At 37.3% G+C, this 18,234-nt stretch overlaps 2 protein-coding genes across 7 annotated transcripts in view; one reads left to right on the top strand and one right to left on the bottom strand.

The window, feature by feature from the left end:
* Positions 1-18,234, bottom strand: part of PMS1 (PMS1 homolog 1, mismatch repair system component) — a 249,331-nt gene that overhangs the window by 223,597 nt on the left and 7,500 nt on the right. For all 6 annotated transcript variants that reach the window (XR_014829384.1, XR_014829390.1, XM_084999203.1 and 3 more), the window contains one exon: positions 1,883-1,950. The gene's annotated coding sequence lies outside the window, so the exon portion shown is untranslated. The remainder of the gene's footprint in view (positions 1-1,882; positions 1,951-18,234) is intronic.
* On the top strand, positions 75-17,590 carry ORMDL1 (ORMDL sphingolipid biosynthesis regulator 1). Its single transcript, XM_001926349.7, has 4 exons — positions 75-172; positions 2,074-2,254; positions 7,451-7,602; positions 16,033-17,590. Exons 2-4 carry the CDS (start codon positions 2,081-2,083, stop codon positions 16,166-16,168), a joined length of 462 nt encoding a protein of 153 aa, XP_001926384.1. The 5' UTR covers positions 75-172; positions 2,074-2,080; the 3' UTR covers positions 16,169-17,590.

Below are 18,234 nucleotides of genomic sequence, written 5' to 3'. Positions count from 1 at the left end.
CACCGCCCTCAACCAATCCGGTGGCAGCGCGTTCTGTTCTGAAAGCTTTCGCAAGCTGCGCCGCCCCACGCGCCGCTGCGCGGAGGCTGACCACAAGCATTCGGCCGGAGGAGACGCCGCCGCTGCCGCGGACTTCTTACGTCTCTGAGCCGGCCGCCCAAGAGTGCGGCGGGTGAGTGGGAATGAACGGCCGCCGAGGCTGTGCTGCTACCTGTGGCACTGGGAGCTGCTGGCGCGCCTGGGTCGGCTTTAAGGAAAAAAGTGGACTCCGGCTTCGTTCGCGGCACCCTGTGTGGCTGTGCGGACCAAGTGGCTTCCAGGGTTGCCCCCCAGTCCCGGTCCGGGCCCTGACTGGATGTGCCGCTCGGAGAAGAAAGGGGCGGGGGTGGGGCGCTGTGGCAGTAGCAGCAGCCGCTTTTGCTGAACTTCCACCGGCCGGGGGCTCCAGCCGCCGGTGGAGGGCTGCTTGAGACTGGCGGGCGGGCGGGCGGGCGGGAGGCTCCTCAAAGGGGTCGCTGCGGGTCCCTGGTCTTCAGACACCTATAGGTCTTCTTTACTCTGTGAAGTCATTGTTAGTCCTGAAGTGGCGCGGCAGACTCCCAGAAAAGGTTTTCTGGGATAGGGTTGGGTCAGTTTTTGCCTTCCAGCTCAAATCTAAATTTTAAGCCTCTTTCGAGCATCTTTTTTTTAGTGCTATCCTGTTTAAAGTGGGAAAAGCATTTTGAGTGGCGACATTTTCTAAGTAGAACTCACAGCATATAAAAGTAAGCTATGATACACGATGGATATTTAGATTAGAACCAATGTTTACACATTTAAATTGAGACTTTTTTTGTTTCGTTTTAGCATAACCAACTTTCATTACCGTAAGCCTATATGTTTTTGGAGGGAGAAATGGACAATGAACTCTTCAGAAATGCTTGTTGGATGGAGTTATGAGAAATTCCTCTCCCACTGCTAATTACGTAATAGAAAAGAGTTTATGTACTTTTTTTTTTTTCTTTTTAGGGCTGCACCCGCGGCATATGGAGGTTCCCTGGCTAGGGGCCCAATCAGAGCTACAGTTGCCTGCCTACACCACAGCAAGGCAGGATCCCAGCCGTGTCTCTGACCTACACCACAGCTCAGGGCAACGCTGAATCCTTAACCCACTGAGCGAAGCCAGGGATCGAACCGGCAACCTCATGGTTCCTAGTCCAGTTTGTTTCTGCTGCACCACTACTGGAACTCTGAAAAGAGTTTATATATTTTTAAATCAGCGCTGTTCCAAGTATAATGTAGCTCTGCTTCCCCTTGTCCCCAAATCTCAGAAAGAAGGGAAGGAGGGAGGGGGGAAAGGAAGGAAGAAAAGAAAACCAAAGCTTTAGAAAAATTAACTATAATTAAAATGTGTAGAATAAAAACAATTCGTGAAAGAAAGAAAACCAGAGTTTTAGAGAAATTAACAGAGTTAAAATATGTGGAATACTTGTTTTAACCTAATTCTGTCACGAGATTGAGAAACAAACCTTACCCCTTGACCCTGTAAAATTTCCTCCTCATCCTTCTCAGTATTCATAAAGGAGTGATTTGATCTCTGGCTACTCTTTATGAATATAGTATTATATTAGATGTGAGTGTCTGGCTATTCAGACTGGTTGGGTCAGCTTTTTTTTATATTAGTGTATTCAGTTTTTTTTATATTAGTGTATTCTGCTGGTAAATTTACTTCCTTTCACTTTGCTCTCATGATATAAGAAAATATAGGTCTTATCTTCAGTTTGAGTTTTCCTACCCATTATTTCATTTAGTAAAACCAACATGCTAGGAGATGAGTTTTAGGAAAGGGATTTTAACTGTTTATTTTTTTCAACAAGAACTTTAAAAATAAATTTTGTCTTACCTTAAAGTCAAATATTTAGAGTTATTCGTCAGCATCTCCAAGTAGCATATTTTGTACATCTGTTTGTTCTAGTTCAGAACAATAAAGAGAAAAAATAATGTCAGTAACACGTATTTTGTCAGGTCAGAATTAGGAGTGTTCAGATTTACAATTATATATCAGTGTTGATTCATCTCATTGCTTTCCTGCAGAGCAAATATGAATGTTGGAGTTGCCCACAGCGAGGTAAATCCAAATACCCGGGTAATGAACAGCCGGGGTATGTGGCTGACATATGCATTGGGAGTTGGCTTGCTTCATATCGTTTTACTTAGCATTCCCTTCTTCAGTGTTCCTGTTGCTTGGACCTTAACAAATGTTATACATAATCTGGTAAGAATTTCACTTTATACTAAGCACTTAAAACCTTAAGGTTTAGTAGTTTTTTCAGGGACTGTGTGGATGGAACAGGCAGTTATTTAATGGATACAGTTTTGTAAGATGAAAAAAGTTCTGGAGGTGGATGGTTGCATAAAAATGTGGATGTTTTTAATACCATTGAACTGCACACTTAAAAATGCTTAAGATGGTACATTTTTATTTAAATATATTTATTTTTTTCTTTTTATAGCCCACTCCTGTGGCATATGGACGTTCCTAGGCTAGGGGTCGAATCAGAGCTGCAGCTGAGGCTTACACTACATCCATAGCAACACCAGATCCGAGCTGCATCTCCAACCTATGCTGCAGCTTGCTACAGCCAGATCCTTAATCCACTGAGCTAGGCCAGGAATAAAACTTGCTTCCTCACAGAGACTTCATCGGTCCTTAACTCACTGAGCCACAATGGGAAATCCTGTTATGTGTATTTAAACACAGTTTTTTAAAAAGCTTAAAGTTTTATGTTATAAAGAAGAAAGACACGACTCAGTTTTTGAAAAACGGTTTGATTGAGGTATAAGATAAAATTTGCCCATTTAAAGTGTATAGTTCCCGTCATGGCTCAAGGGTTAACAAATCCAACTAGGAACCATGAGGTTTCGGGTTCGATCCCTGGCCTTGCTCAGTGGGTTAAGGATCTGGCATTGCCATGAGCTGTGGTGTAGGTTGCAGACGCAGCTGGGATCTGGCATTGCTGTGGCTGTAGTGTAGGATGGCAGCTACAGCTCCGATTCTACCCCCAGGCTAGGAACTTCCATATGCTGCGAGAGCGGCCCTAGAAAAGGCAAAAAGGCAAAAATAAATAAAAGCGTATAGTTCAGTGATTTTTTTAGTATATATACCAATTTTGAAGAATTCTTATCTGGGATAGGATTATATCCTTTCTGTCACTTTATGTTTAAACATCAGACCCTTTTTCTAAGTAAGACTTTCTTCTATTGGTTTAATAGAATCTGAAAAATACGTCATTTTAGCAAAAATTACAAGACACTGTAATTCAGGCTACTATAATATATTGATTAACCAGAATGCTTCAGAAAAAGTTATTATGTTTTTTGGTTAACTAGAGTCTAATGAACATCCTTGGTTTCAATCCTTGTTAAGTCTTTCTAAACTGTATAAATATACTTTCTTATTTCAGTATAGAAGTTTTGAGCTTAATCATATCTTAATGATTCAAAAACTTAAGCTTCTTCCTGTTGACTATTGCTCTTCTATATTATATGATAGCTCTAAAAAGTACCAAAGGTTAGATTGACTCTACTAACCATACTATGCAGCCCTGGAAATTGTTTAAAACAACAACAAAATCCAAAAAACCTGATAATGACTTTTCTTGTCTTTAATAACCTATTGAAGTAGAATGAAAGACAAGAAGCCTAGTTAATTAAGACTTTTAATTGAATTCAGATTAACTATATATTTGTTTGAAGGTATACCCAAAATGAAGAACTTTAAGACAGAAAAATATAGGAGAAATATATTTTTAAAAAAATTAACATGGGAGTTCCCGTTGTGGCTCAGTGGAAACGAAACTGATTAGAATCCCTGAGGGTATGGGTTCAAACCCTGGTCTCACTCGGTGGGCCCAGGATCCAGCGTTGCCGTGAGCTGCAGTGTAGGTTACAGATGTGGCTCGGATCTTGTGTTGCTGTGGCTGTGGCATAGGCCAGCAGCTGTAGCTCCAGTTTGACCCCTAGCCTGAGAACTTCCATATGCTTTGGGTGTGGCCCTAAAAAGCAAAAATAAAACAAAAATATGATTTATTTTATATCATGTAGAAAGTATTTGAAGTTGACTGGAGGAGGACAAGGACGAAGTGGTAGAAATAAGTGAATGTCTGTTAAGTCCATTTTATATGATAAGATTTTAGAAGAAAGGGTTTAAAAACATTGTTTTTAGGTAGTAACCTCTTAGAAATAACTGACACTAACATATCCTTTTTATTGGAATTCTTTTCCTTTGGCTTCCATGGGATTGCTTTTTCTTATGTAATTTCTGATCTTTATTGTTTCCTTTCGCACAATCTTCTCTTTCCTTCTCTTAAGTATTGCTGTTCCCAAGGTTCTTCATCTCTTCTTATGCTATATGTTGTATGTAGGTTACTTCATCTATCTGTATTTTTAGTCTCTACCTGTTGAATGATGATGACCATACTAATATTGCCAGAACACCTTGTACCTTAAACCAAACAAATATCAATTGAACTCATGCTTGATACATCCTTACTACCCTCTGCAGTCTGTTCCTGGACTTTGTTCCTAATCTAATCTTAAGGTACCACTATCTTCCCAGTAAACCATAGCTGAATGTCAAAGGTAAAGTGGTTAATATAATGTATCATCCTAACTTTAAAAGAGAGCTTTAGTAATAACTACTCTAAGAGAGTAAATGTGAATCAGGACCACCTATGCATGGTCACCCTAGCCTTAGAATAATCTAATTACTTTTCCTTTATATACCACTTCCATCTAATCAAAGCCTTGTCTTCAAGGTGATCCCCTGGGCATTGCTGTAATTCATGCCATTTTTTTCATTAACGTAGATTGCTCCAGTAGGTCAAATGGTTTCTTTGATGCTCCACTACTCTACTTCCCTTTATTCCAGTTTAGCAGAGTGGTAGTTTTAAAATGTATGTTTGCCTAAATCTCACTCTTTAAGTCCTTCAGTGATTCCCTGTTAGTCATAGTAAAATGCCCAGCTCTTTGTGTGGCATGTAAAATCAGTTGATAATAGTGCAGGAGCAAAAAAGGGACCTTAACCCAACTCCAAATACAAGCTATGCTCTAACAATAATGAAAATTGTCTCCTCTCCTTTTTTTTTTGGCTTAGGCTCTTCCACTATTTTAATACCTCTCCCTCCTTCTTGCTCCACCTCGCTGACTGCTGCTTGTCCAGGAAAATTATTCAAATATCACCTCCTCTACGAAGCTACAAAATTCCCATACTGTATTCTTTTTTCATGTATTGATCATACTTTTATAATTAGCAGCTTATCTCTTTTATTTTTTAATTTGTATATTTCTAAAGACCTATTTAAATGTTTGCTTGAATAAATTAGTCTATTTTCACATGATTTTCCCATCTCCATTGACATACTTATTATAGAAGTTTTCTGCCCCCTTCATGTTTTCAAGTTGGTGGACTGAGATTGAGGCCATGGACAAAGGGTAGGTAATTGAGAACATGTAGGGAAAGCAAGTTTAGTCCTCCACACTAAAAGTCTAACCAACCATGGATATAGCAATTATATGACTCCAAATATAATTATTTTTGAAGTTAGTCTTCATGAAACCAATTAAAAATGTGAAAATACCTACTGAACTAAATATGGGAAAACAGATCCAGTTGTTATCCCTGATTAGAAGAAACTGTCTGTGCCTTTCTGAGCCATACAGTAGAAACCTACAGCAGTTGATTTTACCGATTGCTGCAGTTCCCTCTTAGAAGTTTTAATACTTCACAAAATTCTTATCCTAGCTTTTAAAATTAAAGAGAATTCTCTTCAGTTTGAGTCAGTAAACCATGAGGGCTAACCATGAGCTACATATGTTTTTTCCTAATTCTTTTGATGTGGGTATAAATTATCTATCACTAAAATTTTATAGAAATTTTTATTAGTTATTAAAAGCAAAATAATGGAGTAGATGGTAAATGGTTAGATAAGATTTTATTTTTTCATTAAAATGAATATATAAAATAAACTGAATTCCAAACACTGGTGAGTGCATGTGGTTTGAAGGAAGTTATGAAAGGATTGTTCTTATTTCTCTATAACATGTATGGTCTAGAGTATAGATTCTTAACTTTTTTGGGTCACATACTCTTGAGAATGTGAAAGCATACATTTTCTGTTTCATTCTCTCTTTTAAAGTCCATGTGAAAATAGTTTTCCTATGCTTACAGAATAAATATTCCTTGGCTTAATATCATCTTGGCTTATATCTAATACTTTGAATGAGCCCTTGTTCCTGAAGTATTCAGGCTTATGGGAAAAATATGTACACAACTTCAACACTATATTGTGCTATAATAAACGTATTTTCAATAAAATTCTGTATAAGCACATAAGCAGGAGGTTAATTATTGCTAATGAGGAGGGCTTCAGTAAGGAGTTATCATTCGCATTGAACCTTTGAGAATGTAGTAGTTGACAAGGTATAATCAAGGCTTTTGCCTCAGTGACAAGGAATCTTTTCCATTTCTGCATTTCTTGAGTACACTCTGTACCTTTGATAGTAATTTCTGCCCTACATTGTAGTTATTTATGCATATCTTTTTTTTCCTTACCATTTCTTAAAAGATTGAACTTTTTCAAGGTGTTGGTTATGTCTTCTTGACTTTAGTGACTAGGTAAAATTGTTTCATGATAATATATAGGCTTTATTTAGTTACCGCTGCTTCAGGCAGTGATCCTGCAATGAAGCATTACTTATCAATCTAAATGGATATGTCAAAGAAACCAAATCTAGTATACATTGTTTTTTTCCTAACTAACTAGATGCTTAAACATATTACTGGACAGAATGGCTTTCAGTAATGTTTTTTACTTTAATTTTTAAAAACCAACTTCAAAATAAACATTGTTGAGGCACAGTGGTGATTTTAAAGGCAAATTGTGTTGGACATTATACCTATTACATCAAACCATCTTTGTTGCTTCATAAAAGGAACTATCAAGACAAAGATCTAATGTTAAATATTTTCAAAATCATAAGTACTTGCCAGTTTGTATGTTTTTATCATAAGTATCATCAGATTTACTAATATGACACTCTAAACTTTCCTACACATTGGGGAAAAATTAATCCTATTTCCTAATGGTAGATGTTTTAGAAAAATCTAAATATAATGATGCAGAGCTACCCTGATGGTACTTTTCATTTATTTTCATTTTAATAAGAGATGAAAACAGGATACTTTTGCTTGACTTTATAGTGATTTTCACCAAATCATATGTCCATATAAGCCCCTGGAAGTTTTGTTTTACTATGAAGAAACTAGCCACAGTCTTTCACAATAACATAAAATCTTAAAACTTCAGCTGTTAAGTTGATCATGCACTCTGTCACAGTCTGGAACTATCTTAATGCTTACGTATTAATTTTGTATTTGATATTGATTGTGTACTGCCTTGTTTCTTTCCAGGGGATGTATGTATTTTTGCATGCTGTAAAAGGAACACCTTTTGAAACTCCTGACCAGGGTAAAGCAAGGCTCCTTACTCATTGGGAACAACTGGACTATGGAGTACAGTTTACATCTTCACGGAAGTTTTTCACAATTTCTCCAATTATTCTGTAAGTGGTGAAAATTTTTAGGTATGAGGAGGATTGGATGAGAGAAAGCCATCCTTTTATTTGATTAAATTTGAATATAAACAATATTTTTTGAAAATCTCTATCCGTTATAGCTACCTTGTGGAGAGTATAAAATACAGGCAGAATTTTTAACATACTGATAACCAGTTTTCACTTCAATCAAATATATATGGAGACAATATTTCGTGCTTATCAGTATGTATAGACATTCTAGAATGTGCAAGTCAAATATATTCTAGTTCGTGTTCTTAAGTTCCTTGCAAGAAAACTAAGCATATAATCTTGTTTTGTATTCCACTGTCAAATTAATCTCCCTAAACAAGGATTTGGATGATTTCAAATGAGTATCATCAATCACTTGGCACTTTTAAACATTCAGACTTGTTAGGAGAGACAGTATGGTTTAGAGAAAAGAGAGGTTAGCTTTTCATTGTAGGACAGACCTGGATTGATCCTGTATCTATCAGTTAGCCTTTTGGTTTTGCTCATTAATAAAATCCTAGCCAGTGATAACTAACTCAGTCTGATGCTATAAGAAATGCTTATTGTAAAGTATCTAACCTTATATTTGGTATCTAATTTTCTCCTATTACCTGATATCCAGACCTCTACAAAATGGTTCCTACCTCATATTTTCCTTTATGTTCCTCACCCAGCTCCCACCTGATCATGTTCTTCTAAGCAGCATTTCTTGAATACCTCATGTATATTTTAAGTCATTGTTCAAGTCATTTGTTCAGTCTCCCACCTGAAATGCCTTTTCCTTTCTTAATATATCTATCTTATTCTTTCAAGATTTAAATTGTACCTCCTCAGTGAGGTCTACTTAGCACCCAACCTTCAGTGATAATGCTCTGCTTTGAACTTCCATAGTAGTTGTTGCTCCTTATTTATGTCATTTTGTATTATTTCTGTTATTTATTTCTGCAAAGAATTTGTGCATGAATTGCTTTGAATTTCATACTCAGTTGCTTGCATATAGTAGATATTTCATATATATCCTAATCAAACCCTCTATAGCATGAAGATTATTTAATAATATATCCATTATAGAATCAATGTAGTCTGCAGTAGCTGGAAAGACTTCTTGGAGGCATTAAAACTTCTTAAACTAGAACTTAAGGTAGGGTGGATTTTAGATGTTCAAGTCAGAGAAGGCATTCTCAAATGAAAAGAATAAAGTAATCATAAATTGGTATATTTGTCTTTCCTTGTATTTATAACAGGAGGAAATTTCTTAAATTTTTAATTGTTGTAGCCCCACATAAAATTAATGTCAAATGAAAATTTACTAGTATGGTCTAACAAAGATGAATGCAATAACAAGAATAATTGTTATTCAAAAAACCTTAAATTTGTATGTAAGCTCTACTCCTCTCTAGCTCTATGACTTTTGGCCATTTTCTTCAAAGACTGTTTCCTCGTCTAGAAAATGTGATGATTGCATTATAATAAAGTTGACCCTTGAACAATGTTATGGGGGGTTATGGGCATGACCTTCTGTCTAGTCAAAAATCCGAGTTTAGATTATTTTCTATCCCTGGTTCCACATCCTTGGATTCAGCCAACCATGGATTGTGTAGCAACCAGGTCACATACTGTGATATTTACTCTTGAAAAATATCCATCTATAAGTACACCTGTGCAGTTCAAGCCCACATTATTCAGGGGTCAACTCTGCATGTAAAAAGCCTGACATATGCTGAATTTTCAATAAGACCTATCACAAAAAAGGTCCAACTAAAATGTACCTGTGTACGACACCCACATTTTTAAAACCATATTTTTGACTCATGGGAATGATTTTAAATATCTTGTGATTAAATTCCTTGTATAACTGAAGAAACAGCATTAAAGCCATCCATATAGCATTGGTATTTCTCAGAGTACATTTATTTACATTTTCTTATTTGATCCTCATTTGTCAGGTAGCTGCTGAGTAATATTTACCACACTATTTGGATAAAGAAACATTCAAATGCATTGATTTGGTCTAATCTTGTAGCTAATTGGGGTCAAGACCCAGATTAAACCCTAAACTAGCTTCTGGTACAGGTCTCTTTCAGTATACCCTTTGGCAGGTAAATGCTATCACACTGATTTCCACCTGGGTTTTGCATCCCTTTGGAGGGTTGTGTAGGTTTTTATAAGAGTCAAGTAATTTTTGTGGTATATGATCTTTTTTATATGTTGTTGGATTTGGTTGGCTAAAATTTTGTTTGAGAATTTTTGCATCTATAATCATCAGAGATATTGGCCTATAATTTTCTTTTTTGGTAGTGTCTTTGGTTTTGGTGTTAGGGTGATGGTGGCTTCATAGAATGTCTTTGGGAGTATACCTTCTTCTTCAACCTTTTGGAAAAGTTTAAGAAGGATGGGTATAAGTTCTTTGTATGTTTGATCGAATTCATCTGTGAAGCCATCTGGTCCTTAACTTTGTACAGAGTGTTTTTTTTTTAATGCATATTCAATTTCATTTCTACTGATTGGTCTGTTCAGTTGATCTATTCCCTTTTTTTTTTTTATCTATTCCTTCTTGATTCAGTTTTCGCAGGCTGTATGTCTCTAGAAAGTTGTCCATTTCTTCTAGGTTGTTACATTTGTTGGCATGTAATTGTTCATAGTATTCTCTTATGGTTTTTTGTATTTCTGCAGTATCTGTTGAGATTTCTCCTTTTTCATTTCTTTTTTTTTTTTTGTCTTTTTAGCTATTTCTTGGGCCACTCCCGCAGCATATCGAGGTTCCCAGGCCAGGGGTCCAGTCGGAGCTGCAGCCACTGGCCTACACCAGAGCCACAGCAACGCGGGATCCGAGCCGCATCTGCAACCTACACCACAGCTCACGGCAACGCCGGAACCTTAACCCACTGAGCAAGGGCAGGGACCGAACCCGCAACTTCATGGTTCCTAGTTGGATTCGTTAACCACTGCGCCATGACAGGAACTCCCACATTTCTTATTTTGTTTGAATTTTTTCTCTCCTTTTTGGTGAGTCTGGCCAGAGTTTGTCAATTTTGTTTACCCTTTCAAAGAACCAGCTCTTGGTTTTATTGATTTTTTTCTATTGTTTTATTCAGTCTCTATTTTGTTGATTTCCTCTTTGTTCTTTATGATTTCCATCCTTCTGCTCACTTTAGGTTTTGTTTATTCTTGTAATTCTTTAAGGTGATAGGTTAAGTTGTTGATTTGAGATTTTTCTTCTTTTTTTGAAGAAGGCCTGTATTGCTATGAACTTCCCTCTAAGAACTGCTTTTGTGGCATCCCATAGATTTTGAATGGTTGTGTTTTCATTATTATTATTATTATTATTACTATTTTTAGTGCTGCACTAGCAACATATGGAAGTTCCCAAGCTAGGGGTCAAATTGGAGCTATAGCTGCTGGCCTACACCACAGCCACAGCAATGTGGGATATGAGCCGCATTTGCAACCTACACCACAGCTCACAACAATGCCAGATCCTTAACCCCTGAGCAAGGCCAGGGATCAAACCTGGAACCTCATGGTTCCTAGTCGGATTCGTTAACCACTGAGCCACAATGGGAACTCTGAAATAATTTTTATAGTCTATAATTTGTTGAGGTTATTTTTGTGCCCCAGTATGTGGTCAATCCATGAGAATGTTCCATGTGCACTTGAAAAGAATATATATTCTGGGTTTTTGTATGTAATGTCCTGGAAATATCAACAAGATCTAATTTTTCTGCTATGTCATTTAGGATCTCTGTTACCTTAATTGATTTTCTGTCTAGAGGACCTGTCCATTGATGTGAGTGGAGTGTTGAAAGTCTCCTACTATTATTCCCATCAATTTCTCCTTTTATATCTGTTAGTATTTGTTGTATGTGTTCGGGTGCTCCTATATAGAGGCATACATATATGTGTGTATATATATATATATAAACAAGCATGTAACATCCTCTTCTTAAGTTGATCTTTTTATCATTAAGCAGTGTCCTTCTCTGTCTTTCTTTATGGGCTTCATTTTAATGTCTATTTTGTCTGATGTGAGTATTGCAAATCCTGCTTTCCTGTCTTTTCCATTTGCCTGAAATATCTTTTTCCATTCCCTTGCTTTCAATTTGTAAGTGTCCTTTGCCCTAAGATGAGTCTCATGTAGGCAGCATATTGTAGGCTCTTTTTTTTTTTTATCCAGTCTGCCCCTCTGTATCTTTTGATTGGAGCATTCATTCCATTGACATTTAAGGTAATTATTGATAAAGATGTATTTAGTGTCATTTTAAACCTTGTTTTCCAGTTGATTCTATGTTTCTCCTGTGTTCTTTTCTTTTTTTGGTTGGATGATTTCTTTTTATTTTATGTTTGTATCCTCTTCTTTTTAGTTTTTGTGAATGTATTGTTTGGTTTTGATTTGTAGGTGCCCTGTTTTCAAGTATGTTAACCCCTTCCTATATGTGCTTGCTTTAGCCTGATAATCATATAGGCTCAAAAGATAATCTAGATTTTCTTACTTTCCTTCCCCACATTTTATGATATGATGTCCTTTTTTTAACATCCTCATGTTTATCCTTTTGCTGTTCCTTGTGTTTATTGTCACTTTTACAACAGGTTTTGTTTGTTTTTAACTTTTAGATTTGTGTACTGGCTTATTTGATTCCTTTCCAGTTGTGATTTTCTCCATTTTATTTCTTCTTTTTTATTAAGAGGAGCCCTTTAAGTATTTCTTTTAGAATAGGTTTAGTATTGCTGTACTCTTTAGTTTTTGTTTGTTGGAGAAATTTCTTTATTTCTCCTATTTTAAATGATATTCTTGCTGGATAGAGTATTCTAGGCTACAGATTTTTCCCTTTTAGAACTTTGAATATATCTTGCCACTTTCTTCTAGCATATAGTGTTTCTGGAGATAAATTTATAATTAACTCTCTTTTTCTCTTGGAGCCTTTAGGATGCTCTCTTTATTTTTAACTTTTGCCATTTTTACTATACTGTGTCTTGATGTGGTCCTTTTTGGGTTCAACTTGTTTGGGGCCATCTGTGCTTTCTGTATCTTGATATCTGTTTCCTTTATATTTGAGAAGTTTTCAGGCATAATTTCTTCACCTATGTTTTCAATCCCCTTTCCTTTTTCTTTTTCTTCTGGAATCCCTATTATGTATAGCTTGGCCCACTTATAGTATCCCATAGATCTCTTATATTGCTTTCATGTTTATTCATTTTGTTTTCTGTCTGCTGTCCTGATTGCATGATTTCCATTATTCTATCTTCCAAGTAACTAATTTGTTCCTCTGTATTATGTTCTGCTTTTGAGTGTCTTTAATTCAGCTTGTGTCTGTGCAAATGAATTTTCTAATTTTTCTTGGCTCTTCCTTATTTTTCTAGTTCCTTTCTAAAGTAATCTGCATTACTGTTCATATCCACTCTTAATTCCTTATTCACTTTTAATTCAGTATTTTCACTATCTCCTTTTTAAACGTGGTATCTGTTCATCTACAGAGGTCTGTTTCATTGTTTGTTCCTTCAAGGGAATTCTCCTGTTCTTTTAACTGGGAATGGTTCCTGAGCTTCTTCATTTTGCTTATATTTTTCTTATTCTTTGAGTTTAGGGAAAATAACTACTGTAGTCCTAGAGGGCTATTTATATGCCAGAGTGCCATTGGTATTTTGTGAAGGCTTACTATTTATTTTTGGTGTGAGGGCTGCTTTTAGTTTGGATGCTTACTGTCTCTTTCCTCAGTGTGTGCAGGCTCTTGTCCTCTTGATAGGGTGCTGCACATGCTTCCAGGGAGATGGCAATGGGCAGGTCTAGTAGCCAGTGCCTGGTTGCTGGGCCCTTGACAGTGGCAAGGACCTGCAGGGAGGTGGCTCAGGCTGCATCTAGTCGCAGGGCCCTGGGAAGTGGCAAAAACCCTTAGGCAGATGTAGACAGCTTCTGGAGCATCTGGCAGTGGCAGTGGCAGGGTGCATGTGTTCCCGGGGAGAGAGAGTAACAACAGGTAGTACCTGGTTGTGCTGCCCTCCTCAGAGGTGACTGGGGCCCCAGGTGGTGCCTGTTCATGGACCCCTCATTGTGGTGGGACACGCCCACCTCTGGAGTCTGAGATGATTGCAGCTGTTTTCCGCCACTACCTGTAGCCCTCACATGAGGTACCTCACCACCCATAGCCCCACCCTCCAAGAGTCCATGCGTGTGCAAAGAAAGATATTCCTATGGCAGTCTGCCCCACTTCCTCTTACCCTCCCCAATAATGGTGCCTTACTTCTCCTGTGGGCCCAGACCTCCTCCCAGGTTCCCTCAGCTGTGGCGTTGCACTCCCCAGCCCAGGGCATTCCACTCCCCAGCCTTTGGCACACCACTTCCTCAGGTTGTCTCCACACAGCCAACCCTAGTCCTTTCCCTGGAACTGACCTCCAGATTCTGCGTCGCAGCACCCAGCCCTCTTCCAAGCATCCCAGGCTGGGTGTCCCTAGAGGTAGTACTAGTTGTCTGTGTAGCTCTTTCTCTGCTTTGTCCTCCTCAGTCCAGCTGCTGTGCTTTTTTCTGAGGCTTTGAGGTTCTTCCATCTTGGCTGATCTCCCCGTCAGTTAGGTGGCTTCCCAAGGTGTGGGTTCCTTCCTTTCACAGCTCCCTCTCAGGGATGCTAGTCCCATCCTGATTCCTCTCTCTCTCTTTCTCCCCACCCCCTTTTGTTCTATCCAGTTGTGTGGAGGGTTTCTCGCCCTTTTTGGAGGTTTAAGGTCTTCTGTCAGTGTTCAGTAGATGTTCTGGGTGAATCATTCTACATGTAGGTTTTTGTTTTTGTTTTGTTTTGTTTTTTGATGTTATTGTGGGAGAGGATGAGTGCCATATCTTATTCCTCTGCCATCTTGATCCCCTCCCCAAGTAATTTTCACGCAAAATTAGTTTTCATTAAAAGACATAAAGGAGACTATGCTACAATATGATAAGGAAAAGCCATTCTAAGAGGATATATTATTTCCAACATATCAAACTATAGATTAAACCCATACTGATCATGGGGAAAATAACTGAGCTTATTAAATGCAAGTGGCGTCCTATTGTTTAGTGAAGGGAGTATGAAAGCAGGAAGACAGGGTTTAAAGTAAAGATTGAGGGACATGATTTATTCTCAACGAATTTTCTGAGTGTAGTTCATGAAATAGGTAGAAGATTATAGAATTTCTCAATTTAAATGGTTCTGAAAATGATGTGTACAACTCTCTGTAATGTTTTTAGTTGTATTTGGAAAACAGCTGTTCTTTTCTCTCCATATTACACAAGATATCTATTACCCCCCAGAGGGAAAACTATTAAAATACTTTTCTGTTTACTCTAAAAGTATTAATTAACAAACATCTGGAGTTCCCGTCGTGGCGCAGTGGTTAACGAATCCGACTAGGAACCATGAGGTTGCGGGTTCGATCCCTGCCCTTGCTCAGTGGGTTAACGATCCGGCGTTGCCATGAGCTGTGGTGTAGGTTGCAGATGCAGCTCGGATCCTGCGTTGCTGTGGCTCTGGCGTAGGCCGGTGGCTACAGCTCCGATTAGACCCCTAGCCTGGGAACCTCCAAATGCCGTGGAAGCGGCCCAAAGAAATAGCAAAAAGACAAAAAAAAAAAAAAAAAAAATCTATATGCAAATTAACTTATCATCAAATAAGGTATGATGTTTTATTTTCTACATCCTGTCTATATTAGGATACTGGCTTGATTTATCTGCATTCTGATGTACCTTGTGTCAAACTAAACATTCTGACTCAATGATAAATAGCCTTAAAGGTGGTTTAGGCCTCTTAAAACAAATTCTCAGATATTGGATGTCTTTGAACATGTACATTCAGTTTTGGCACAACAGATGGAATTTTATAATAGTGTCTTTCAAGATTCTGTATATAACTGTTGAACTACAGTATGGAAATGAGACCATCAAAAGGGCAATCAAGTATTTGTTTTCTTTCAAAGATACTAAATTTCACTAATTCACTAACACCCCAATTTTCACAACTTATAGCAATGGTTCTTAACTTTTGGTGGATCACAAAGCCTTTGAGAACATGATGGATACTTTAACTCTAGATCGTCTCTTCAGAAATATACACATAAGTACAAACTACACTTAAAGTTTCAGGAAGCATATGAACCCTAGTTTGAAAGCCTTCTGCTTTAAAGGATGCTAAGTAGTAACTGTTCTCTATTAAATACATTTAACATGATTGAAGAAATGCAAAATGTTCCTATATGCCTCCATTAAACAAATGTTTAAATCCTAAATAAAATTTAGACCCCCAACTAAAATGTTTCCTCTTTTCTCAGGACTCAAGTGGTTCTGCTTTTAGGTATTTTGTGTTTCAGTGGCCTTTTTTCTACCTTTAAATATTTTAAAAAATTCTAAGTAATTTTACTTTTATATGTTTCATATATATAAATATGTATATTCTTTTATTTCTACAGGTACTTCCTGGCAAGTTTCTATACGAAGTATGATCCAACTCACTTCATCCTAAACACAGCTTCTCTCCTGAGTGTGCTAATTCCCAAAATGCCACAACTACATGGTGTTCGGATCTTTGGAATTAATAAGTATTGAAATGTTTTGAAACTGAACACAAATTTTTACAGCCACTGAGTTTTCTGTAAGGAAGGAGTGATTAGTAAACTGCACTGTTTCTTGATAATGTGAAATGAAAGGTATTTACATTGGAGAGCCAATTGCTGGCTCTTCATGTGTGGTTTTGAAGTGCAGATTTTTACAAGAAGATGCCTCTGTTTAATGCATCTGGTATCTTTCTGAAGAGAGGCTTCATAGGCAGGCTGGGCAGGCCCAGCTTCTAAGTTAAATGACTATAAAGTAAAGGTGTAGTAGATAAATACAAGGAAATAAGAGATTTGTAAGGAACTAGGTCCAGCTTAGCTTATAATGAAGGGGCACTATATCAGGAGCAGAAAATTTTCAATCATTCAGTCATGATCATTTAGGCAACCTTATGTGTAAACCAGAATCATCTCTTTACAAGTTTATTATAGATTGTTTTTATTACCATACTTATTCCTCTTGTGTTAATATTAAAAGGGTATATACCCTCTTGTTTTATACAAACCAATTTCTACCTTATGAGTGTGGGTTTTTTTGGTTTTGAACATTGTGTTGATAGATGATTCATTTTTACATTTATTAAGTTACTGAGTTTGTGAAGGTCCACCTTCATGACATGACTGATTGATAATAGAAGATAGGCATCTTAGAAGCAGCCTCTTGAGTTGGCCTTCTAATTTTGGAACAGAGTGGGTTTTGCTGCCTTTCCAGATACAAGGCTGCTAAATCAATTAAGAAAACAATTTATTTCTCAGTTGAAGTATATGGTAACATAAAGGTCTCTGCTTATTTGGTTGAGCAATCTTATTGTTGAAGTCTGCCATTTAGAAAACGAAATATAAAATGGACAACCACATAGCCAAAATGTGGTCTGGCGGAAACTGCTTTTCTAGCAATAGTATCAAAGTAAATAATGGAGTCCTTTTTTTTTTAACAGGTCTGTAGTAAAAGATAACATCAGTTTTTCTTAGTCCTTCTGTTCTCAGTCCCACATTTTGCCCATCAATACATGAGTCATTGTAGATAACCCAAAATGGTAACTATTTCCAAAGCAGCAACCATATTGAATTCTCGTGACTTAGAGAAGCTTCCTGTAGTTGCTGACATTAATTGCAAGAAATAACTACTACTTTGAGAAGTAAATATCAAGAAAAGTTCTGATGTGGGATGAAACTGAAAAACCTAGTAACATTTGTATGAACAATTGAGTGAAAAGAATTATAAAGCCAACTTAATCAGTTTGTTTCCAGCTGACTTTTGGGGGTAATGATCATTGTTTTGTATTTCAAAAGTATTGAGTTTAGAAATCAGTTGTATAATAATGCCTTTGTATGTCTGTCTTTTCTTATGTATTTTTAAATAACGAGTAATCTATACTTTAATAAAATTTTTCTTTGGTGTAAGATTAATGAAAAAGCTCTCCAAATTCCGTCATCAGGTTACACTTAAATTTTTCACGTTTTTTTTTTTTTTTTAAGCAGCTGAATTTGTAAAATTAATGTAGCTAAAAATATTCCTTTTTCTTCATTTTAAAGTGTATCTCAAAAGGCTTACATTTGCACAGACTTCAGAGATTGAAATCTGCCCCTAGGAGTTCCCAGCGTGGCGCAGTGGTTAATGAATCCGACTAGAAACCATGAGGTTGCGGGTTCAGTCCCTGCCCTTGCTCAGTGGGTTAATGATCCGGCGTTGCTGTGAGCTGCATGCGGTGTAGGTTGCAGACGCGGCTCGGTTCCCGCATTGCTGTAGCTCTGGCGTAGGCCGGTGGCCACAGCTCCGATTGGACCCCTAGCCTGGGAACCTCCATATGCCATGGGAGCGGCCCAAGAAATAGCAAAAAGACAAAAAAAAAAAAAAAAACACACAAAAAGCCAAAAAACCAAAAACAGCATTTTAAAAAAAAAAGAAATCTGCCCCTAATACAGGCCTTCCAATGTTTTCCCTACTTTTGCCCTTCAGTATTTTAAAAATATTTATTCAATAGATATTTGAGGGCCCACTCTGTTGTAGAAATTGTCTTAGGTATTGTGGATACAGTTTGTAAGTATTCAAAGCAAGTC

This window comes from Sus scrofa, chromosome 15 (assembly GCF_054392235.1).
Source record: "Sus scrofa isolate SSC_HxYL_T2T_F1_AM1 chromosome 15, Sscrofa_HxYL_maternal_Yorkshire_Landrace_v2.0, whole genome shotgun sequence".
In the NCBI taxonomy this organism is placed as follows: Eukaryota; Metazoa; Chordata; class Mammalia; order Artiodactyla; family Suidae; genus Sus; species Sus scrofa.
Note: the sequence above shows the minus strand (reverse complement) of the source record. Positions and strands in the feature narration are given on the sequence as shown.

What these genes read in the sequence shown, in the direction of transcription:
- ORMDL1 (XM_001926349.7), top strand. Translation starts at nt 2,081, where the DNA reads ATGAATGTTGGAGTTGCCCACAGCGAGGTAAATCCAAATACCCGGGTA. An exon ending in CAAATGTTATACATAATCTG is followed by an intron (nt 2,255 to 7,450) that starts GTAAGAATTTCA and finishes GTTTCTTTCCAG; the next exon opens with GGGATGTATGTATTTTTGCA. An exon ending in ACAATTTCTCCAATTATTCT is followed by an intron (nt 7,603 to 16,032) that starts GTAAGTGGTGAA and finishes TTATTTCTACAG; the next exon opens with GTACTTCCTGGCAAGTTTCT.